At 40.8% G+C, this 25,811-nt stretch overlaps 1 protein-coding gene across 1 annotated transcript in view; it reads left to right on the forward strand.

The window, feature by feature from the left end:
* The window catches only part of LOC129816487 (ephrin type-A receptor 6-like), a 256,812-nt gene that overhangs the window by 138,229 nt on the left and 92,772 nt on the right, over positions 1-25,811 (forward strand). Inside the window, exon 6 of the mRNA XM_055871028.1 lies at positions 15,075-15,230. Coding sequence (XP_055727003.1) covers positions 15,075-15,230 — 156 coding nt within the window. The remainder of the gene's footprint in view (positions 1-15,074; positions 15,231-25,811) is intronic.

Genomic DNA, 25,811 nt, shown 5'->3' on the forward strand with positions numbered 1-25,811 from the left:
CAAATAATATTACTACACAGATCATACACGTAACGTTAGCTAGCTAGCTAACAGTACACTTTAACATAAAATGAAAACAACTTTCTGACAAAATTAGAAACGTAATATCTGAAAATGTAGCTTGCTAGACTCTTACCCGTATACATGGATGGATGCTTCTCCCTCTGTCACGGATGCCATGGTTGCCCTTAGTTTGAAGATGTGACCGAGACAGGTGTTTATTCTCTTTCCGACTCTGTCTGCATATTTGCAATCAAACGGCAGAATTTTCTCAATTTCCTTAAAAACTTCTTATGGCTGCAATCCCGCTACCGGGATCGATATGACAACAGCCAGTGATAGTGCAGGGCGCCAAATTCAAACAACAGAAATGTCATAATTAAAATTCCTCAGACATTCATGTGTCTTATATATTTTTAAAGGTAATCTTGTTGTTAATCCCACCAAAGTGTCCGATTTCAAATATGCTTTTCAGCGAAAGCACTACAAACGATTATGTTTGGTCACCACAAAACCATAATAAGCACAGCCATTTTTCCAGCTAAAGATAGCTTTCACAAAAAACAGAAATAGAGATAAAATTAATCACTAACCTTTGATTATCTTCATCAGATGACACTCATAGGACTTCATGTTACACAATACATACATTTTTTGTTTGATAAAGTTCATATTTATATAAAAAAGTCTGAGTTTACATTGGCGCGTTAGATTCACTAGTTCCAAAAACATCAAGTGATTTTGCATAGCCACATCGTTTCAACAGAAATACTCATCATACATGTAGATGATAATACACATGGAATTATAGATATACCTCTCCTTAATGCAACCGCTGTGTCAGAATTTAAAAAAAAACTTTACAGAAAAAAGTTTAAACCATGCAATAATCTGAGACGGAGCTCAGAACAATAACCAAATTAGCCGCCATGTTGGACTCAACAGAAACAAGAAAATACATGATAAACGTTTCCTTAGCTTTGATGAACTTCATCAGAATGCAGTCCTAGGAATCCCAGGTCCACAATAAATGCTTGATTTGTTTGATAATGTCCGTTATTTATGTCCAATTAGGTACCTTCAAATTGTTTACCAAACTCCCTAACCAAAGTCTCAAAGCGCGTCCACTATAACGTGACAAAATGTCCAAAAGTTCCATTACAGTCAGTAGAAACATGTCAAACGATGTACTGAATCAATCTTTAGAATGTTGTTAACTTCTACCGACTCAGAAACCCGGATCCGGGAGCACCCCCACCTCCCCCACCAGTAAAAAAGCTGAATAGCATAGCTAGCATAGCGTCACAATTAAATAGTAGCATCTAAATATCATTCAATCACAAGTCCAAGACACCAAATGAAAGATACAGATCTTGTGATTCAAGCCATCATCTCTGATTTATAAAATGTTTTACAGGGAAGACACAATATGTAAATCTATTAGCTAACCACGTTAGCAAAAATCACAATTTTTCTTTGTCCACCATTTTTTCTCAACACCAGTAGCTATCACCAATTCGGCCAAATAAAGATATTGATAGCCACTAACCAAGAAAAAACCTCATCAGATGACAGTCTGATAACATATTTATGGTATAGGATAGGTTTTGTTAGAAAAATGTGCATATTTCAGGTATAAATCATAGTTTACAATTGCACCCACCATCACAACTCGACTAGAAAAAATACAGAGAGCAACGTGTATTACCTAATTACTAATCATAAAACATTTCTTAAAAATACACAGCATACACTAATTGAAAGACACAGATCCTGTGAATCCAGACAATATTTCAGATTTTCTAAGTGTCTTACAGCGAAAACACAATAAATCGTTATATTACCATAGCACATGTGCAAACATTACCCCAGCATTGATTCACGGCAAAAAGAGCGATAGCATTATCACCACCAAAATGTATTAATTTTTTCACTAACCTTCTCAGAATTCTTCAGATGACACTCCTGTAACATCATATTACAACATACATATAGAGTTTGTTCGAAAATGTGCATATTTAGCCACCAAAATCGTGGTTAGACAATGACAAAAGTAGCCAAGCTGGTCAGAAAATGTCGTGCGCCATATTAGACAGTGATCTAGTCTTATACATAAATACTCATAAACTTGACTAAAAAATACAGGGTGGACAGCGATTGATAGACAATTTAATTCTTAATGCAATCGCTGAATTACATTTTTTAAATTATCCTTACTTTTCAATACAGGTTGCGCCAAGCGAAGCTACACCAAACAAAATGGCGGCATAAGCGTTTAACATTTTTCGACAGAAACACGATTTATCATCATAAATAGTTCTTACTATGAGCTGTTCTTCCATCAGAATCTTGGGCAATGAATCCTTTCTCCGGTCTAATCGTCTTTTGGTCGAAAGATGTCCTCTTGTCCCGTCGAAATGGCCACTAACGTTCACCATGCACTCGAAAAGTGCCCAGCTCCTCGAAGTGCGTCACACAGAAATGCCATAAAATCGCCCTAAACGGATATAAATTGCTATAAAACGGTTCAAATTAACTACCTTATGATGTTTTTAACACCTATAACGAGTAAAAACATGACCGGAGAAATATTACTGGCTAAACAACAGCTTGGAAGGAGGCAAGTCCGATGTCCATCGTGCGTCAGGCGCAGAGACGAAAAGAAATGTACTTCCGGTCTTTGGTGTTTTATACAGGCCCTGATTGCGCAATCGACTCCATTCAAAGCGTCACCACGTACTGACATCCAGAGGAAGACGTAGGCAGTGTTTGTTTCTCCATAGCATTTACAGGGACCTTACAACTGACCTGGGAACAGGGGCCAAGATTTCTGAAATCTCACTCCCTGTCATGAAAAGTGCTGTAGAAGGAGTTCTGTTTCACTCAGAGACATAATTCCAACGGCTATAGGAACTAGAGAGTGTTTTCTATCCAATAATAATAATAATATGCATATTGTACGTGCAAGAATTGAGTAGGAAGCCGTTTAATCTGGAGACAGATTTATGCTAAGTCGAAACAGCACCCCCTATATTCGCAAGATTAACATACATCTTGAATAACGTTCCAACCGGAGAATTACCAGTTCAATGCGTGGGAACCTCATGGAAGTGATTACTCATTCCTGTCTCCTTCGGCCCCCCTTCACATTAGAGTCATCAGACAAAGTTCTATTGACTGTTGACATCTAGTGGAAGCCGTAGGAAGTGAAAACCCATCCATATCTCTCTGTATTTTCAATGAGAGCTTGGTTGAAAATCTGGCACCCCCAGAATATATCCAAACAGGAAGTGGAACTTCTCAGGTTTTTGCCTGCCATATGAGTTCTGTTATACTCACAGACATAATTCAAACAGTTTTAGAAACTTCAGAGTGTTTCCTATCCAACACTACTAATAATATGCATATATTAGCAACTATGACATAGGAGCAGGCCGTTTACTCTGGGCACCTCTGTGCACCTTTCATCCAAGCTACTCAATACTGCCCCTTCAGCCATAAGAAGTTAACTATCATACTCTAATTCCACTGATTTCAAAACTCGGTCCTCCAGAAAGTGGAGAGCAACACTTATGCAGTTCTACTACGTCTACTACTATCTTTCAAAAAAGCCACGTTAGAAAGGATTACCAACACATACTGACCAGCTAATATTATAAACAGAAGCTCTCTACATGGCAAACCAATCCAAACTCATCTCTCGGCATGTCCAGCCCACTCATTATCTCAGCCAATCATGGCTAGCTGGAAGGTTGCTGACTTTTTCCTTGGCTAAACCATCTAGGCTCGTAATTTAACAATTTTATTTGTATTTACAGATGGCATACAAGTTTGTTTGTAAGGCACATGAAAGTTCACATGTTCCAGAAAACAACATTTTCAAAAATTTGTTTACGTTTAAACGGCGCTACTGTGAAGTAGTGACACGCGACATAAGCCTAGTTTCCTGAAACAAGAAACATATTGTCTTTTTGCTCATTTGATGACTCTGCAGAGGTTATAGCCTCAGTGTTAATCTAGGGCTTTTGATTGTTGCATTTCCTAATGAAGCCGGTGACCGAGGTGGTTAGTCTCGGAACATAATATTCCAATCAGCGCTATCAAACTCCTGTAGCATAATGTCTGATTCTGATGATCATTTCTCAACGGAGCGAGTCATGGGTACTTCCTGTTCGAGCTTCTGCATGTAAACAGGAATAAATAGTACGGAGTTATGTTCTGATTTGCCGAATGGGGGACGACGGAGGGCCTTGTGTGCTTGCTTGTGGGTAGAGTAATATTGGTGACGTGTTGATGGGAGTTAGGCATCAGTTGTCTTAATGATGCTGAATTAAAATCGCCGGCAACAAGGAAAGCAGCCTCCAGGTGCAAGTTTTCTTGCTTGTTTATAGCCTCTTACAGTTTTTTAAGTGCCAGCTTGTTATTTTTATTGTCCTGAGGTGGAATGTGCAGTATACAACAGCTGAAAACTCCCTCGTGAGGTAGAAGGGTCAGGATTTGACCATCAGGTATTCAAACACAGGTGAACAAAGGGTCGATATTTCCACTGCGCTCGAGTCAGCACACCATTTGTTGTTGATGAAGAGGCAAACCTCTACCCCTCTCGCTTTCCCTGACGCCACTGTCCTGTTCGTTCAGTGAATGGAGAATCCATCGAGTTGCATAACCATGGGGGTATCTTATCCGAAAGCCATGTTTCAGAAAATCAGATAATATTGCAGTTACGAGAGTCCCTTTGGTAGCAAATCAGTGATTGGAGGTCATCAATCTTATTATCAAGTGACTGAAAGTGATTATTGGCCAATAGAATGGAGGGAATAAGTGGTGTCCGGTTTTCCCTTCACCTTAATCTTGCCAGGACACTCCTCTCTTGCCTGTGTAACGCCGGCGTCTCCTCTTCAATACCCCAAAAATGGGTCGGAATTACAGAAAAAGCCCAAGGCAGATGAGTCGAAGTTGCATCTCATTCTTGGAGAGATGTTTCCTAATCCCCTCTGCCCTCTGCTCGTGTTCCCTCACTTACCCAGATCAAACAGGAATGGATGGGGAACCGTACATGTACTGTATCTAGGGGCAGCATGTGAGTTGTTATGTTGTTATTGTAATGCTAGTACCGCAATTTAATCGGCCCTTCTATGGCCAACATGTGGAAAATGACACTATATAATCAATATAATAATGCACTACATGACCAAAAGTATGTGGACACCTGTTCGTCAAACATCTCATTCCAAGGTTTTGGGCATTAATATGGAGTTATTCCCCCTTTTGCTTTTATAACAGTCTCCACTCTTCTGGGAAGGCTTTCCACTAGATGTTGGAACATTGCTGCAGGGACTTGCTTCCATTCAGCCACGAGCATTAGTGAGTTCGGGCACTGATGGGCAATTAGGCCTGGCTCGCAATCTCGACAAACCCTTTCTGTATGGACCTCGCTTTGTGCACGGAGGCATTGTCATGCTGAAACAGGAAAGGTCCTTCCCCAAACTGTTGCCACGAAGTTGAAATCACAGAATTGTGTAGAATGTCATTGTATGCTGTAGCGTTAACATTTCCCTTCACTGGAACTAAGGGGCCTAGTCCGAACCATGAAAAACAGCCCTATACCATTATTCCTCCTCCACCAAACTTTACAGTTGGCACTATGCATTCGGGCACGTAGAGATCACCTGGTATCCGCCAAACCCAGATTAATCCGTCGGACTGCCAGCTGGTGAGCGTGATTCATCACTCCAATGGCGGCGCTTGGCATTTAGCATGGTGATCTTAGGCTTGTATGTGACTGCTTGGTCATGGAAACCCATTTCATGAAGCATGTGCTGTGCAGAAATTTGACAAACTGACTTGTTGGAAAGGTGCTATCCTATGACGGTGACACTTTAAATATATTCTATGTAGAGCGGGATGGGGAATGTGACGGTACTGTTGTGTAGTAGTAATATAATCTATGTAGAGCAGGATGGGGAATGTGACGGTACTGTTGTGTAGTAGTAATATAATCTATGTAGAGCAGGATGGGGAATGTGACGGTACTGTTGTGTAGTAGTAATATAATCTATGTAGAGCGGGATGGGGAATGTGATGGTACTGTTGTGTAGTAGTAATATAATATATGTGGAGCGGGATGGGGAATGTGATGGTACTGTTGTGTAGTAGTAATATAATATATGTGGAGCGGGATGGGGAATGTGACGGTACTGTTGTGTAGTAGTAATATAATCTATGTGGAGCGGGATGGGGAATGTGATGGTACTGTTGTGTAGTAGTAATATAATCTATGTGGAGCGGGATGGGGAATGTGACGGTACTGTTGTGTAGTAGTAATATAATATATGTGGAGCGGGATCGGGAATGTGATGGTACTGTTGTGTAGTAGTAATATAATCTATGTAGAGCGGGATGGGGAATGTGATGGTACTGTTGTGTAGTAGTAATATAATATATGTGGAGCGGGATGGGGAATGTGATGGTACTGTTGTGTAGTAGTAATATAATATATGTGGAGCGGGATGGGGAATGTGACGGTACTGTTGTGTAGTAGTAATATAATCTATGTGGAGCGGGATGGGGAATGTGATGGTACTGTTGTGTAGTAGTAATATAATCGTTGTGGAGCGGGATGGGGAATGTGATGGTACTGTTGTGTAGTAGTAATATAATCTATGTGGAGCGGGATGGGGAATGTGACGGTACTGTTGTGTAGTAGTAATATAATCTATGTGGAGCGGGATGGGGAATGTGATGGTACTGTTGTGTAGTAGTAATATAATCGTTGTGGAGCGGGATGGGGAATGTGGTGGTACTGTTGTGTAGTAGTAATATAATCTATGTGGAGCGGGATGGGGAATGTGACGGTACTGTTGTGTAGTAGTAATATAATCTATGTGGAGCGGGATGGGGAATGTGACGGTACTGTTGTGTAGTAGTAATATAATCGTTGTGGAGCGGGATGGGGAATGTGGTGGTACTGTTGTGTAGTAGTAATATAATCTATGTAGAGCGGGATGGGGAATGTGATGGTACTGTTGTGTAGTAGTAATATAATATATGTGGAGCGGGATGGGGAATGTGATGGTACTGTTGTGTAGTAGTAATATAATCTATGTGGAGCGGGATGGGGAATGTGACGGTACTGTTGTGTAGTAGTAATATAATCGTTGTGGAGCGGGATGTGGAATGTGACGGTACTGTTGTGTAGTAGTAATATAATCTATGTAGAGCGGGATGGGGAATGTGATGGTACTGTTGTGTAGTAGTAATATAATCTATGTGGAGCGGGATGTGGAATGTGACGGTACTGTTGTGTAGTAGTAATATAATCTATGTGGAGCGGGATGGGGAATGTGACGGTACTGTTGTGTAGTAGTAATATAATCGTTGTGGAGCGGGATGGGGAATGTGACGGTACTGTTGTGTAGTAGTAATATAATCGTTGTGGAGCGGGATGTGGAATGTGACGGTACTGTTGTGTAGTAGTAATATAATCTATGTAGAGCGGGATGGGGAATGTGATAGTACTGTTGTGTAGTAGTAATATAATCTATGTGGAGCGGGATGGGGAATGTGACGGTACTGTTGTGTAGTTGTAATATAATATATGTGGAGCGGGATGGGGAATGTGATGGTACTGTTGTGTAGTAGTACTATAATCTATGTGGAGCGGGATGGGGAATGTGACGGTACTGTTGTGTAGTAGTAATATAATATATGTGGAGCGGGATGGGGAATGTGATGGTACTGTTGTGTAGTAGTAATATAATCTGTGTGGAGCGGGATGGGGAATGTGACGGTACTGTTGTGTAGTAGTAATATAATCTATGTGGAGCGGGATGGGGAATGTGATGGTACTGTTGTGTAGTAGTAATATGAATGGCATGTGTACACACAGCTACACACGGATAGTGAGACTAGACCTGTTTTCCCTCTGCCCAGAGAAAAGCAATATGGAGGAAGAGTTTTTCCATCAGGGAAAGTAGATAACTGCTTTTTGTGGAAAAGAATCATTCTCCATATGCAAGTCTACCACATGTCAGCTCCACAATATGTGAATATTAACACGTTACACACACATACACACACACACACACACACACACACACACACACACACACACACACACACACACACACACACACACACACACACACACACACACACACACAAACACACACACAATGATATCCAGATACATCCCACCTCCGTGATAGCTCATCCCCTGCCTGCATCGCTTCACACTTTCTATGATTTCAAGAGCTGAACTATTCTGCAACATTTGTTGATGTGGTTCTGCTAGTAAATGCTGCAGAATTGTGCTCCTCTTGGAATCGCTGCTCTTCGCCGCCACGAGAAGTCCACGAGAGATCCATCGCCCACCGTGCTGAGAGCACAAAGATACAAACACACACACACAAACACATACACACACACAAACACATATAGACAGACACACTCCCACAAACACATATATACACACACACACACACACACACACATGCTCCCACAAACACATACACACACACACACACACACACAAACACATTTCGACAGACACACTCCCACAAATACATATATACACACACACATACTCCCACAAACACATACACACACACACACACACACACACATAGACAGACACACTCCCACAAACACATATATACACACACACATACTCCCACAAACACATACACACACACATATAGACAGACACACTCCCACAAACACATATATACACACACACACACACACACACACACACACACACACACACACACACACACACACACACACACACACACACACACACACACACACACACACACACACACACACACATATAGACAGACACACTCGCTGTACATCTGTTCTGGACTATGCCAGAGCTGTCATGCTGCTCTTGCCAGTTCTGGTCCAGTGGGTGGAGAATCCGGTCGGCCAGTTCATCCAGGGCCCAGAGCCCAGCCTCAGAGGTTCTGTAGGTCTATCTTGGTTGTGTTGTGGTTGTGGTGGATGACTTCCAGAGCTCGTTAACCTTGGGAAGCAGGCCCAGATTCAGCGGAGCCCCTGGGCCCACGTTTTAGGGTATGATCCTCACTTAGAACGCCCCCCTCTCTGCCCAATACTGTCCAGCACACACAAACCATACATGCACAAACGCACACACACATGCTTTTCCACACTCTGGCTCTCTACCTTCACCATCTCTCTCTCTTTCTCTGTCTGTCTCTCAGAGTCAGAGCTGATGCAGGGTTTTGTGTTACTTTCTGGTCTGATATAGTCAGTGTTACCACAACAACAACAGAGCCTAGGAAATAGTCTTGCCACGATGGAACAGATATGATTCATCCATGTTAACTTTCATTTCAATATTTATTTGATTTATTTTTATTTCACCTTTATTTAACCAGGTAGGCAAGTTGAGAACAAGTTCTCATTTACAATTGCGACCTGGCCAAAATAAAGCAAAGCAGTTCGACATATACAACAACACAGAGTTACGCATGGGGTAAAACAAACATACAGTCAATACAGTAGAAAAATAAGTCTATATACAATGTGAGCAAATGAGATGAGATAAGGGAGGTAAAGGCAAAAAAAAGGCCATGGTGGCGAAGTAAATACAATAAAGCAAGTAAAACACTGGAATGGTAGATTTGCAGTGGAAGAATGTGCAAAGTAGAAATAATGGGGTGCAAAGGAGCAAAATAAATAAATACAGTAGTGGAAGGGGTAGTTGTTTGGGCTAAATTATAGATGGGTTATGTACAGGTGCAGTAATCTGTGAGCTGCTCTGACAGCTGGTGCTTAAAGCTAGTGAGGGAGATAAGTGTTTCCAGTTTCAGAGATTTTTGTAGTTCGTTCCAGTCATTAGCAGCAGAGAACTAGAAGGAGAGGCGGCCGAAGGAGGAATTGGCTTTGGGGGTGACCAGAAAGATATACCTGCTGGAGTGCGTGCTACAGGTGGGTGCTGCTATGGTGACCAGCGAGCTGAGATAAGGTGGGACCTAGCAGGGTCTTGTAGATGACCTGGAGCCAGTGGGTTTGGCAACGAGTACGAAGCGAGGGCGTACAGGTCGCAGTGGTGGGTAGTATATGGGGCTTTGGTGACAAAACGGATGGCACTGTGATAGACTGCATCCAATTTATTGAGTAGGGTATTGGAGGCTATTTTGTAAATGACATCGCCGAAGTCGAGGATTGGTAGGATGGTCAGTTTTACGAGGGTATGTTTGGAAGCATGAGTGAAGGATGTTTTGTTGCGAAATAGGAATCCAATTCTAGATTTAACTTTGGATTGGAGATGTTTGATGTGAGTCTGGAAGGAGAGTTTACAGTCTAACCTGACACCTAGGTATTTGTAGTTGTCCACATATTCTAAGTCAGAACCGTCCAGAGTAGTGATGCTGGACGGGCGGGCAGGTGCAGGCAACGATCGGTTGAATAGCATGCATTTAGTTTTACTTGTATTTAAGAGCAGTTGGAGGCCACAGAACGAGAGTTGTATGGCATTGAAGCTCGTCTTGAGGGTTGTTAACACAGTGTCCAAAGAAGGACCAGAAGTATACCGAATGGTGTCGTCTGCGTAGAGGTGGATCAGAGACTCACCAGCAGCAAGAGCGACATCATTGATGTATACAGAGAAGAGAGTCGGTCCAAGAATTGAACCCTGTGGCACCCCCATAGAGACTGCCAGAGGCCCGGACAACAGGCCCTCCGATTTGACACACTGAACTCTATCAGAGAAGTAGTTAGTGAACCAGGAGAGGCAATCATTTGAGAAACCAAGGCTATCGAGTCTGCCGATGAGGATGTGGTGATTGACAGAGTCGAAAGCCTTGGCCAGGTCAATGAATACGGCTGCACAGTATTGTTTCTTATCGATGGCAGTTAAGATATCGTTTAGGACCTTGAGCGTGACTGAGGTGCATCCATGACCAGCTCTGAAACCAGATTGCATAGCGGAGAAGGTGCAGTGGGATTTGAAATGGTCGGTAATCTGTTTGTTGACTTGGCTTTCGAAGACCTTAGAAAGGCAGGGTAGGATAGACATAGGTCTGTAGCAGTTTCGGTCAAGAGTGCCCCCCCTTTGAAGAGGGGGATGACCGCAGCTGCTTTCCAATCTTTGGGAATCTCAGATGACACGAAAGAGAGGTTGAACAGGCTAGTAGTAGGGGTTGCAACAATTTCGGCAGATCATTTTAGAAAGGGTCCAGATTGTCTAGCCCGGCTGATTTGTAGGGGTCCAGATTTTGCAGCTCTTTCAGAAATAGCAGTCATTACTTTGTGTTGATAGTTGTCTTGTATTGTGAACTCAGCAAAAAAAGAAACGTCCCTTTTTCAGGACCCTGTCTTTCAAAGATAATTCGTAAAAATCCAAATAACTTCACAGATCTTCATTGTAAAGGGTTTAAACACTGTTTCCCATGCTTATTCAATGAACCATGAACAATTAATGAACATGCACCTGTGGAACGGTCGTTAAGACACTAACAGCTTACAGACGGTAGGCAATTAAGGTCACAGTTATGAAAACTTACGACACTAAAAGAGGCCTTTCTACTGACTCTGAAAAACACCAAAAGAAAGATGCCCAGGGTCCCTGCTCCTCTGCGTGAACGTGCCTTAGGCATGCTGTAAGGAGGCATGAGGACTGCAGATGTGGCCAGGGAAATATATTGCAATGTTTGTACTATGAGACACCTAAGACAGCGCTACAGGGAGACAGCACAGACAGCTAATCGTCCTCGCAGTGGCAGACCACGTGTAACAACACCTGCACAGGATCGGTACATCTGAACACCTGCGGGACAGGTACAGGATGGCAACAACAACTGCCCGAGTTACACTAGGAACGCACAATCCCTCCATCAGTGCTCAGACTGACCACAATAGGCTGAGAGAGGCTGCACTGAGGGCTTGTAGGCCTGTTGTAAGGCAGGTGCTCACCAGACATCACTGGCAACAACGTCACCTATGGGCACAAAACCACCGTCGCTGGACCAGACAGGTCTGGCAAAAGTGCTCTTCACTGACGAGTTGCGGTTTTGTTTTACCAGGGGTGATGGTCGGATTTGCGTTTATCGGTTATCGAATGAGTGTTACACCGAGGCCTGTACTCTGGAGCAGGATCGATTTGGAGGTGGAGTGTCCGTCATGGTCTGGGGCAGTGTGTCACAGCATCGTCGGACTGAGCTTGTTGTCATTGCAGGTAATGTCAACACTGTGCGTTACTGGGAAGACATCCTCCTCCCTCATGTGGTACCCTTCTTGCAGGCTCATCCTGACATGACCCTCCAGCATGACAATGCCACCAGCCATACTGCTCGTTCTGTGTGTGATTTCCTGCAAGACAGGAATGTCAGTGTTGTGCCATGGATGGCGAAGAGCCCAGATCTCAATTCCATTGAGCACATCTGGGACCTTATGGATCGGAGGGTTAGCGCTAGGGCTATTCCCCCCAGAAATGTCAGGGAACTTGCAGGTGCCTTGGTGGAAGAGTGGGGTAACATCTCACAGCAAGAACTGGCAAATCTGGTGCAGTCCATGAGGAGGAGATGCACTGCAGTACTTAATGCAGCTGGTGGCCACTCCAGATACTGACTGTTACTTTTGATTTTGACCCCCCCTTTGTTCAGGGACACACATTCCATTTCTGTTAGTAACGTGTCTGTGGAACTTGTTCAGTTTATGTCTCAGTTGTTGAATCTTGTTATGTTCATACAAATATTTACACATTAAGTGGTTATGTGGTTAATCAAATACCTATGTTATGCATTTAGCAGTCTTTTCAATTCTGGAGAGCTCATTCTAATGCAGCCGGCTGCAAGATTTTAGTACCTGTGTTGTTGTTGTCGTTAATGTTGTTTTATTGGTCCTTTTTAGCAGGAGGCCTTGGCCTATGTGTGCATGTGCATGCGCACGTGTGTGTTCGTGTGTGTGTGTCTCTTCCCTCAGCTGTTTGAGGGTCAGACAGAAGTGTCATTAGTTGACCATTTAAAACAGTTCTGCTGGGGGAATAACTGAGTGACAGTGTGTGAATCAAGGCCATGTATAAAGCCATGTACTATCAGAGGTTAATGGCACAGACAACCTTGGGCCGCTGCAGGGGGTGTCACTCATCATATTGATACTGCAGCTATGTCTGTGTTGGTGGAAGGGGCTTCTGCATTGTTTGTGTGTGTGTGTGTGTGTGTGTGTGTGTGTGTGTGTGTGTGTGTGTGTGTGTGTGTGTGTGTGTGTGTGTGTGTGTGTGTGTGTGTGTGTGTGTGTGTGTGTGTGTGTGTGTGTGTGTGTGTGTGTGTGTTGTCCTAATTAATCCCATTTGATATGCGTGGGTGTGGTTTCAGGGCTCCTGTAGGTTCATTTATCAGAAGGAGAAATGGAAAGACTCTACACACGCACACAAACACACACATCAAGGCCCTCAGTACTTCAAGGTAAAGCCCTCAGATGGCTCAGCCTGTGTTACCTTGTTAAATCGATGGGCACTCTGACAACCCCAGAAGTGGAATTCTCCTCTGACTGCGTACCCGGGGATGGAGTGCGTGCGTGCGTGTGTGTGTGTGTGTGTGTGTGTGTTTGTGTGTGTGTGTGTGTGTGTGTGTGTGTGTGTGTGTGTGTGTGTGTGTGTGTGTGTGTGTGTGTGTGTGTGTGTGTGTGTGTGTGTGTGTGTGTGTGTGTGTGTGTGTGTGTGCGTGCGTGCGGTACCATCGGTTAAAGGCTGAGAGGGATTTGAAAGGCCATTTGTCCCTGAGGCATACAGGCTTTAGGATCGGACTGCAGGGAGAGAGGGAGGACAGGGTGTAGGAGAAGAAAGGGAGAGAATAGAGGGAGCTTTTTTCTCATTACTGCTTTCAATGTACTGCATTTTCCTAGTCTTTCTGGATTTAAATCAGTAGAGATTAATTTCATCAGGTCAACAAATTGTGTTTACTTGTCTAAGCTATTGTCCATTGACTGTGTAACAAATGTTCTGCCATTTGATGTCATCTTTCTTTTTCTTTGGTGAATTTGCTATATCTGTGTCTGGTATCCTGCCATGTACAGTATAACCATATATCTGTGTCTGTTATCCTGCCATATACAGTATAACCATATCTCTGTGTCTGTTATCCTGCCATAAACAGTATAACCATATATATATGTGTCTGTTATCCTGCCATAAACAGTATAACCATATATATATGTGTCTGTTATCCTGCCATAAACAGTATAACCATATATATATGTGTCTGTTATCCTGCCATATACAGTATAAAAATATATCTGTGTCTGTTATCCTGCCATATGCAGTATAACCATATCTCTGTGTCTGTTATCCTGCCATATACAGTATAACCATATATCTGTGTCTGTTATCCTGCCATATAGAATATAACCATATCTCTGTGTCTGTTATCGTGCCATATAGAGTATAACCATATCTCTGTGTCTGTTGTCCTGCCATATAGAGTATGACCATATAGCTGTGGATGTTATCCTGCCATAAACAGTATAACCATATATCTGCGTCTGTTATCCTGCCATTTAGAGTATAACCATATCTGTGTCTGTTGTCCTGCCATATAGAGTATAACCATATCTCTGTGTCTGTTGTCCTGCCATATACAGGATAACCTTATCTCTCTGTCTGTTATACTGCCATATAGAATATAACCATATCTCTGTGTCTGTTGTCCTGCCATATACAGTATAACCATATATATGTGTCTGTTATCCTGCCATATACAGTATAACCATGTATCTGTGTCTGTTATTCTGCCATATACAGTATCACCATGTATCTGTGTCTGTTATCCTGCCATATAGAGTATAACCATATCTCTGCATCTGTTATCCTGCTATATACAGTATAACCATATATCTGTGTCTGTTATCCTGCCATATACAGTTTAACAATATCTATGCGTCTGTTATCCTGCCATATACAGTATAACCATATCTCTGTGTCTGTTATCCTGCCATATTTAACCATATCCCTGTGTCTGTTATCCTGCCATACACAGTATAACCATTTATCTGTCTGTGATCCTGACATATACATGTATATAGCCATATATCCCTCTTTCTCTCCCCAGCGTGTCGACCAGGCTTCTACAAGGCGTTTACGGGGAACATCAAGTGTTCTAAGTGTCCCCCTCACAGTTTCAGCTATGGCGAGGGGGCTGCTGTCTGCCACTGTGAGAAGGCTTTCTACAGAGCTGAGAGAGACCCACCCACTATGGCCTGCACACGTGAGTATCATCAATCAATCAATCAATCAGGCAATGTCGTAATTGTCCCAGCAGCAGTCAATACACTAAGGGACAGTACAGTACAGGCATGTAGTGGTATATACTCTTGGAGAGTACAGTACAGGCATATAGTGTTATATACTCTTGGAGAGTACAGTACAGGCATATAGTGTTATATACTCTTGGAGAGTACAGTACAGGCATATAGTGTTATATACTCTTGGAGAGTACAGTACAGGCATATAGTGTTAAATACTCTTGGAGAGTACAGTACATGCATATAGTGTTATATACTCTTGGAGAGTACAGTACAGGCATATAGTGTTATATACTCTTGGAGAGTACAGTACAGGCATATAGTGTTATATACTCTTGGAGAGTACAGTACAGGCATATAGTGTTAAATACTCTTAGAGTGTACAGTGCAGGCATGTAGTGTTATATACTCTTGTAGAGTACAGTACAGGCATATAGTGTTATATACTCTTGGAGAGTACAGTGCAGGCATGTAGTGTTATATACTCTTGGAGAGTACAGTACAGGCATGTAGTGTTATATACTCTTGGAGAGTACAGTACAGGCATGTAGTGTTATATACTCTTGGAGAGTACAGTACAGGCATATAGTGTTATATACTCTTGGAGAGTACAGTACAGGCATATAGTGTTATATACTCTTGGAGAGTACAGTACAGGCATGTAGTGTTATATACTCTTAGTGTACAGTACAGGCATATAGTGTTATATACTCTTGGAGAGTACAGTGCAGGCATGTAGTGTTATATACTCTTGGAGAGTACAGTACAGGCATGTAGTGTTATATACTCTTGGAGAGTACAGTACAGGCATGTAGTGTTTTATACTCTTGGAGAGTACAGTACAGGCATGTAGTGTTATATACTCTTAGTGTACAGTACAGGCATGTAGTGTTATATACTCTTGGAGAGTACAGTACATGCATATAGTGTTATATACTCTTGGAGAGTACAGTACATGCATATAGTGTTATATACTCTTGGAGAGTACAGTACATGCATATAGTGTTATATACTCTTGGAGTGTACAGTACATGCATATAGTGTTATATACTCTTGGAGAGTACAGTACATGCATATAGTGTTATATACTCTTGGAGAGTACAGTACAGGCATATAGTGTTATATACTCTTGGAGAGTACAGTGCAGGCATATAGTGTTATATACTCTTGGAGAGTACAGTACAGGCATGTAGTGTTATATACTCTTGGAGAGTACAGTACAGGCATATAGTGTTATATACTCTTGGAGAGTACAGTACAGGCATGTAGTGTTATATACTCTTGGAGAGTACAGTACAGGCATGTAGTGTTATATACTCTTGGAGAGTACAGTACAGGCATGTAGTGTTATATACTCTTGGAGAGTACAGTACAGGCATGTAGTGTTATATACTCTTGGAGAGTACAGTACAGGCATGTAGTGTTATATACTCTTGGAGAGTACAGTACAGGCATATAGTGTTATATACTCTTGGAGAGTACAGTACAGGCATATAGTGTTATATACTCTTGGAGAGTACAGTACAGGCATGTAGTGTTATATACTCTTGGAGAGTACAGTACAGGCATATAGTGTTATATACTCTTGGAGAGTACAGTACAGGCATATAGTGTTATATACTCTTGGAGAGTACAGTACAGGCATATAGTGTTATATACTCTTGGAGAGTACAGTACAGGCATATAGTGTTATATACTCTTGGAGAGTACAGTACAGGCATGTAGTGTTATATACTCTTGGAGAGTACAGTACAGGCATGTAGTGTTATATACTCTTAGTGTACAGTACAGGCATATAGTGTTATATACTCTTGGAGAGTACAGTACAGGCATGTAGTGTTATATACTCTTGGAGAGTACAGTACAGGCATATAGTGTTATATACTCTTGGAGAGTACAGTACAGGCATGTAGTGTTATATACTCTTGGAGAGTACAGTACAGGCATATAGTGTTATATACTCTTGGAGAGTACAGTACAGGCATGTAGTGTTATATACTCTTGGAGAGTACAGTACAGGCATATAGTGTTATATACTCTTGGAGAGTACAGTGCAGGCATGTAGTGTTATATACTCTTGGAGAGTACAGTACAGGCATATAGTGTTATATACTCTTGGAGAGTACAGTACAGGCATATAGTGTTATATACTCTTGGAGAGTACAGTACAGGCATGTAGTGTTATATACTCTTGGAGAGTACAGTACAGGCATATAGTGTTATATACTCTTGGAGAGTACAGTACAGGCATATAGTGTTATATACTCTTGGAGAGTACAGTGCAGGCATGTAGTGTTATATACTCTTGGAGAGTACAGTACAGGCATATAGTGTTATATACTCTTGGAGAGTACAGTACAGGCATATAGTGTTATATACTCTTGGAGAGTACAGTGCAGGCATGTAGTGTTATATACTCTTGGAGAGTACAGTACAGGCATGTAGTGTTATATACTCTTGGAGAGTACAGTACAGGCATGTAGTGTTATATACTCTTGGAGAGTACAGTACAGGCATATAGTGTTATATACTCTTGGAGAGTACAGTACAGGCATGTAGTGTTATATACTCTTGGAGAGTACAGTGCAGGCATGTAGTGTTATATACTCTTGGAGAGTACAGTACAGGCATATAGTGTTATATACTCTTGGAGAGTACAGTACAGGCATGTAGTGTTATATACTCTTGGAGAGTACAGTACAGGCATGTAGTGTTATATACTCTTGGAGAGTACAGTACAGGCATGCAGTGTTATATACTCTTGGAGAGTACAGTACAGGCATGTAGTGTTATATACTCTTGGAGAGTACAGTGGAGGCATGTAGTGTTATATACTCTTGGAGAGTACAGTACAGGCATATAGTGTTATATACTCTTGGAGAGTACAGTAGAGGCATGTAGTGTTATATACTCTTGGAGAGTACAGTACAGGCATATAGTGTTATATACTCTTGGAGAGTACAGTACAGGCATGTAGTGTTATATACTCTTGGAGAGTACAGTACAGGCATGTAGTGTTATATACTCTTGGAGAGTACAGTACAGGCATGTAGTGTTATATACTCTTGGAGAGTACAGTACAGGCATGTAGTGTTATATACTCTTGGAGAGTACAGTACAGGCATGTAGTGTTATATACTCTTGGAGAGTACAGTACAGGCATGTAGTGTTATATACTCTTGGAGAGTACAGTACAGGCATGTAGTGTTATATACTCTTAGTGTACAGTACAGGCATGTAGTGTTATATACTCTTAGTGTACAGTACAGGCATATAGTGTTATATACTCTTGGAGAGTACAGTACAGGCATGTAGTGTTATATACTCTTGGAGAGTACAGTACAGGCATGTAGTGTTATATACTCTTAGTGTACAGTACAGGCATGTAGTGTTATATACTCTTGGAGAGTACAGTACAGGCATGTAGTGTTATATACTCTTGGAGAGTACAGTACAGGCATATAGTGTTATATACTCTTGGAGAGTACAGTACAGGCATATAGTGTTATATACTCTTGTAGAGTACAGTACATGCATATAGTGTTATATACTCTTGGAGAGTACAGTACAGGCATATAGTGTTATATACTCTTGGAGAGTACAGTACAGGCATGTGGTGTTATATACTCTTAGTGTACAGTACAGGCATGTAGTGTTATATACTCTTAGTGTACAGTACAGGCATGTAGTGTTATATACTCTTAGTGTACAGTACAGGCATGTAGTGTTATATACTCTTGGAGAGTACAGTACAGGCATGTAGTGTTATATACTCTTAGTGTACAGTACAGGCATGTAGTGTTATATACTCTTAGTGTACAGTACAGGCATATAGTGTTATATACTCTTGGAGAGTACAGTACAGGCATGTAGTGTTATATACTCTTGGAGAGTACAGTACAGGCATGTAGTGTTATATACTCTTAGTGTACAGTACAGGCATGTAGTGTTATATACTCTTGGAGAGTACAGTACAGGCATGTAGTGTTATATACTCTTGGAGAGTACAGTACAGGCATATAGTGTTATATACTCTTGGAGAGTACAGTACAGGCATGTAGTGTTATATACTCTTAGTGTACAGTACAGGCATGTAGTGTTATATACTCTTAGTGTACAGTACAGGCATGTAGTGTTATATACTCTTAGTGTACAGTACAGGCATGTAGTGTTATATACTCTTAGTGTACAGTACAGGCATATAGTGTTATATACTCTTGGAGAGTACAGTACAGGCATGTAGTGTTATATACTCTTGGAGAGTACAGTACAGGCATGTAGTGTTATATACTCTTAGTGTACAGTACAGGCATGTAGTGTTATATACTCTTGGAGAGTACAGTACAGGCATGTAGTGTTATATACTCTTGGAGAGTACAGTACAGGCATATAGTGTTATATACTCTTGGAGAGTACAGTACAGGCATGTAGTGTTATATACTCTTGGAGAGTACAGTACAGGCATATAGTGTTATATACTCTTGGAGAGTACAGTACAGGCATATAGTGTTATATACTCTTGGAGAGTACAGTGCAGGCATGTAGTGTTATATACTCTTGGAGAGTACAGTACATGCATATAGTGTTATATACTCTTGGAGAGTACAGTACAGGCATATAGTGTTATATACTCTTGGAGAGTACAGTACAGGCATATAGTGTTATATACTCTTGGAGAGTACAGTACAGGCATGTAGTGTTTTATACTCTTGGAGAGTACAGTACAGGCATGTAGTGTTATATACTCTTAGTGTACAGTACAGGCATGTAGTGTTATATACTCTTGGAGAGTACAGTACATGCATATAGTGTTATATACTCTTGGAGAGTACAGTACATGCATATAGTGTTATATACTCTTGGAGAGTACAGTACATGCATATAGTGTTATATACTCTTGGAGTGTACAGTACATGCATATAGTGTTATATACTCTTGGAGAGTACAGTACATGCATATAGTGTTATATACTCTTGGAGAGTACAGTACAGGCATATAGTGTTATATACTCTTGGAGAGTACAGTGCAGGCATATAGTGTTATATACTCTTGGAGAGTACAGTACAGGCATGTAGTGTTATATACTCTTGGAGAGTACAGTACAGGCATATAGTGTTATATACTCTTGGAGAGTACAGTACAGGCATGTAGTGTTATATACTCTTGGAGAGTACAGTACAGGCATGTAGTGTTATATACTCTTGGAGAGTACAGTACAGGCATGTAGTGTTATATACTCTTGGAGAGTACAGTACAGGCATGTAGTGTTATATACTCTTGGAGAGTACAGTACAGGCATGTAGTGTTATATACTCTTGGAGAGTACAGTACAGGCATATAGTGTTATATACTCTTGGAGAGTACAGTACAGGCATATAGTGTTATATACTCTTGGAGAGTACAGTACAGGCATGTAGTGTTATATACTCTTGGAGAGTACAGTACAGGCATATAGTGTTATATACTCTTGGAGAGTACAGTACAGGCATATAGTGTTATATACTCTTGGAGAGTACAGTACAGGCATATAGTGTTATATACTCTTGGAGAGTACAGTACAGGCATATAGTGTTATATACTCTTGGAGAGTACAGTACAGGCATGTAGTGTTATATACTCTTGGAGAGTACAGTACAGGCATGTAGTGTTATATACTCTTAGTGTACAGTACAGGCATATAGTGTTATATACTCTTGGAGAGTACAGTACAGGCATGTAGTGTTATATACTCTTGGAGAGTACAGTACAGGCATATAGTGTTATATACTCTTGGAGAGTACAGTACAGGCATGTAGTGTTATATACTCTTGGAGAGTACAGTACAGGCATATAGTGTTATATACTCTTGGAGAGTACAGTACAGGCATATAGTGTTATATACTCTTGGAGAGTACAGTACAGGCATGTAGTGTTATATACTCTTGGAGAGTACAGTACAGGCATATAGTGTTATATACTCTTGGAGAGTACAGTGCAGGCATGTAGTGTTATATACTCTTGGAGAGTACAGTACAGGCATATAGTGTTATATACTCTTGGAGAGTACAGTACAGGCATATAGTGTTATATACTCTTGGAGAGTACAGTACAGGCATGTAGTGTTATATACTCTTGGAGAGTACAGTACAGGCATATAGTGTTATATACTCTTGGAGAGTACAGTACAGGCATATAGTGTTATATACTCTTGGAGAGTACAGTGCAGGCATGTAGTGTTATATACTCTTGGAGAGTACAGTACAGGCATATAGTGTTATATACTCTTGGAGAGTACAGTACAGGCATATAGTGTTATATACTCTTGGAGAGTACAGTGCAGGCATGTAGTGTTATATACTCTTGGAGAGTACAGTACAGGCATGTAGTGTTATATACTCTTGGAGAGTACAGTACAGGCATGTAGTGTTATATACTCTTGGAGAGTACAGTACAGGCATATAGTGTTATATACTCTTGGAGAGTACAGTACAGGCATGTAGTGTTATATACTCTTGGAGAGTACAGTGCAGGCATGTAGTGTTATATACTCTTGGAGAGTACAGTACAGGCATATAGTGTTATATACTCTTGGAGAGTACAGTACAGGCATGTAGTGTTATATACTCTTGGAGAGTACAGTACAGGCATGTAGTGTTATATACTCTTGGAGAGTACAGTACAGGCATGCAGTGTTATATACTCTTGGAGAGTACAGTACAGGCATGTAGTGTTATATACTCTTGGAGAGTACAGTGGAGGCATGTAGTGTTATATACTCTTGGAGAGTACAGTACAGGCATATAGTGTTATATACTCTTGGAGAGTACAGTAGAGGCATGTAGTGTTATATACTCTTGGAGAGTACAGTACAGGCATATAGTGTTATATACTCTTGGAGAGTACAGTACAGGCATGTAGTGTTATATACTCTTGGAGAGTACAGTACAGGCATGTAGTGTTATATACTCTTGGAGAGTACAGTACAGGCATGTAGTGTTATATACTCTTGGAGAGTACAGTACAGGCATGTAGTGTTATATACTCTTGGAGAGTACAGTACAGGCATGTAGTGTTATATACTCTTGGAGAGTACAGTACAGGCATGTAGTGTTATATACTCTTAGTGTACAGTACAGGCATGTAGTGTTATATACTCTTAGTGTACAGTACAGGCATATAGTGTTATATACTCTTGGAGAGTACAGTACAGGCATGTAGTGTTATATACTCTTGGAGAGTACAGTACAGGCATGTAGTGTTATATACTCTTAGTGTACAGTACAGGCATGTAGTGTTATATACTCTTGGAGAGTACAGTACAGGCATGTAGTGTTATATACTCTTGGAGAGTACAGTACAGGCATATAGTGTTATATACTCTTGGAGAGTACAGTACAGGCATATAGTGTTATATACTCTTAGTGTACAGTACAGGCATGTAGTGTTATATACTCTTAGTGTACAGTACAGGCATGTAGTGTTATATACTCTTAGTGTACAGTACAGGCATGTAGTGTTATATACTCTTGGAGAGTACAGTACAGGCATATAGTGTTATATACTCTTGTAGAGTACAGTACATGCATATAGTGTTATATACTCTTGGAGAGTACAGTACAGGCATATAGTGTTATATACTCTTGGAGAGTACAGTACAGGCATGTAGTGTTATATACTCTTAGTGTACAGTACAGGCATGTAGTGTTATATACTCTTAGTGTACAGTACAGGCATGTAGTGTTATATACTCTTAGTGTACAGTACAGGCATGTAGTGTTATATACTCTTGGAGAGTACAGTACAGGCATGTAGTGTTATATACTCTTAGTGTACAGTACAGGCATGTAGTGTTATATACTCTTAGTGTACAGTACAGGCATATAGTGTTATATACTCTTGGAGAGTACAGTACAGGCATGTAGTGTTATATACTCTTGGAGAGTACAGTACAGGCATGTAGTGTTATATACTCTTAGTGTACAGTACAGGCATGTAGTGTTATATACTCTTGGAGAGTACAGTACAGGCATGTAGTGTTATATACTCTTGGAGAGTACAGTACAGGCATATAGTGTTATATACTCTTGGAGAGTACAGTACAGGCATGTAGTGTTATATACTCTTAGTGTACAGTACAGGCATGTAGTGTTATATACTCTTAGTGTACAGTACAGGCATGTAGTGTTATATACTCTTAGTGTACAGTACAGGCATGTAGTGTTATATACTCTTAGTGTACAGTACAGGCATATAGTGTTATATACTCTTGGAGAGTACAGTACAGGCATGTAGTGTTATATACTCTTGGAGAGTACAGTACAGGCATGTAGTGTTATATACTCTTAGTGTACAGTACAGGCATGTAGTGTTATATACTCTTGGAGAGTACAGTACAGGCAAGTAGTGTTATATACTCTTGGAGAGTACAGTACAGGCATATAGTGTTATATACTCTTGGAGAGTACAGTACAGGCATGTAGTGTTATATACTCTTGGAGAGTACAGTACAGGCATATAGTGTTATATACTCTTGGAGAGTACAGTACAGGCATATAGTGTTATATACTCTTGGAGAGTACAGTGCAGGCATGTAGTGTTATATACTCTTGGAGAGTACAGTACATGCATATAGTGTTATATACTCTTGGAGAGTACAGTACAGGCATATAGTGTTATATACTCTTGGAGAGTACAGTACAGGCATATAGTGTTATATACTCTTGGAGAGTACAGTACAGGCATGTAGTGTTTTATACTCTTGGAGAGTACAGTACAGGCATGTAGTGTTATATACTCTTAGTGTACAGTACAGGCATGTAGTGTTATATACTCTTGGAGAGTACAGTACATGCATATAGTGTTATATACTCTTCGAGAGTACAGTACATGCATATAGTGTTATATACTCTTGGAGAGTACAGTACATGCATATAGTGTTATATACTCTTGGAGTGTACAGTACATGCATATAGTGTTATATACTCTTGGAGAGTACAGTACATGCATATAGTGTTATATACTCTTGGAGAGTACAGTACAGGCATATAGTGTTATATACTCTTGGAGAGTACAGTGCAGGCATATAGTGTTATATACTCTTGGAGAGTACAGTACAGGCATGTAGTGTTATATACTCTTGGAGAGTACAGTACAGGCATATAGTGTTATATACTCTTGGAGAGTACAGTACAGGCATGTAGTGTTATATACTCTTGGAGAGTACAGTACAGGCATGTAGTGTTATATACTCTTGGAGAGTACAGTACAGGCATGTAGTGTTATATACTCTTGGAGAGTACAGTACAGGCATGTAGTGTTATATACTCTTGGAGAGTACAGTACAGGCATGTAGTGTTATATACTCTTGGAGAGTACAGTACAGGCATATAGTGTTATATACTCTTGGAGAGTACAGTACAGGCATATAGTGTTATATACTCTTGGAGAGTACAGTACAGGCATGTAGTGTTATATACTCTTGGAGAGTACAGTACAGGCATATAGTGTTATATACTCTTGGAGAGTACAGTACAGGCATATAGTGTTATATACTCTTGGAGAGTACAGTACAGGCATATAGTGTTATATACTCTTGGAGAGTACAGTACAGGCATATAGTGTTATATACTCTTGGAGAGTACAGTACAGGCATGTAGTGTTATATACTCTTGGAGAGTACAGTACAGGCATGTAGTGTTATATACTCTTAGTGTACAGTACAGGCATATAGTGTTATATACTCTTGGAGAGTACAGTACAGGCATGTAGTGTTATATACTCTTGGAGAGTACAGTACAGGCATATAGTGTTATATACTCTTGGAGAGTACAGTACAGGCATGTAGTGTTATATACTCTTGGAGAGTACAGTACAGGCATATAGTGTTATATACTCTTGGAGAGTACAGTACAGGCATGTAGTGTTATATACTCTTGGAGAGTACAGTACAGGCATATAGTGTTATATACTCTTGGAGAGTACAGTGCAGGCATGTAGTGTTATATACTCTTGGAGAGTACAGTACAGGCATGTAGTGTTATATACTCTTGGAGAGTACAGTACAGGCATATAGTGTTATATACTCTTGGAGAGTACAGTACAGGCATGTAGTGTTATATACTCTTGGAGAGTACAGTACAGGCATATAGTGTTATATACTCTTGGAGAGTACAGTACAGGCATATAGTGTTATATACTCTTGGAGAGTACAGTGCAGGCATGTAGTGTTATATACTCTTGGAGAGTACAGTACAGGCATATAGTGTTATATACTCTTGGAGAGTACAGTACAGGCATATAGTGTTATATACTCTTGGAGAGTACAGTGCAGGCATGTAGTGTTATATACTCTTGGAGAGTACAGTACAGGCATGTAGTGTTATATACTCTTGGAGAGTACAGTACAGGCATGTAGTGTTATATACTCTTGGAGAGTACAGTACAGGCATATAGTGTTATATACTCTTGGAGAGTACAGTACAGGCATGTAGTGTTATATACTCTTGGAGAGTACAGTGCAGGCATGTAGTGTTATATACTCTTGGAGAGTACAGTACAGGCATATA

The sequence above is a fragment of the Salvelinus fontinalis genome, chromosome 19 (genome assembly GCF_029448725.1).
Source record: "Salvelinus fontinalis isolate EN_2023a chromosome 19, ASM2944872v1, whole genome shotgun sequence".
NCBI lineage: Eukaryota > Metazoa > Chordata > Actinopteri > Salmoniformes > Salmonidae > Salvelinus > Salvelinus fontinalis.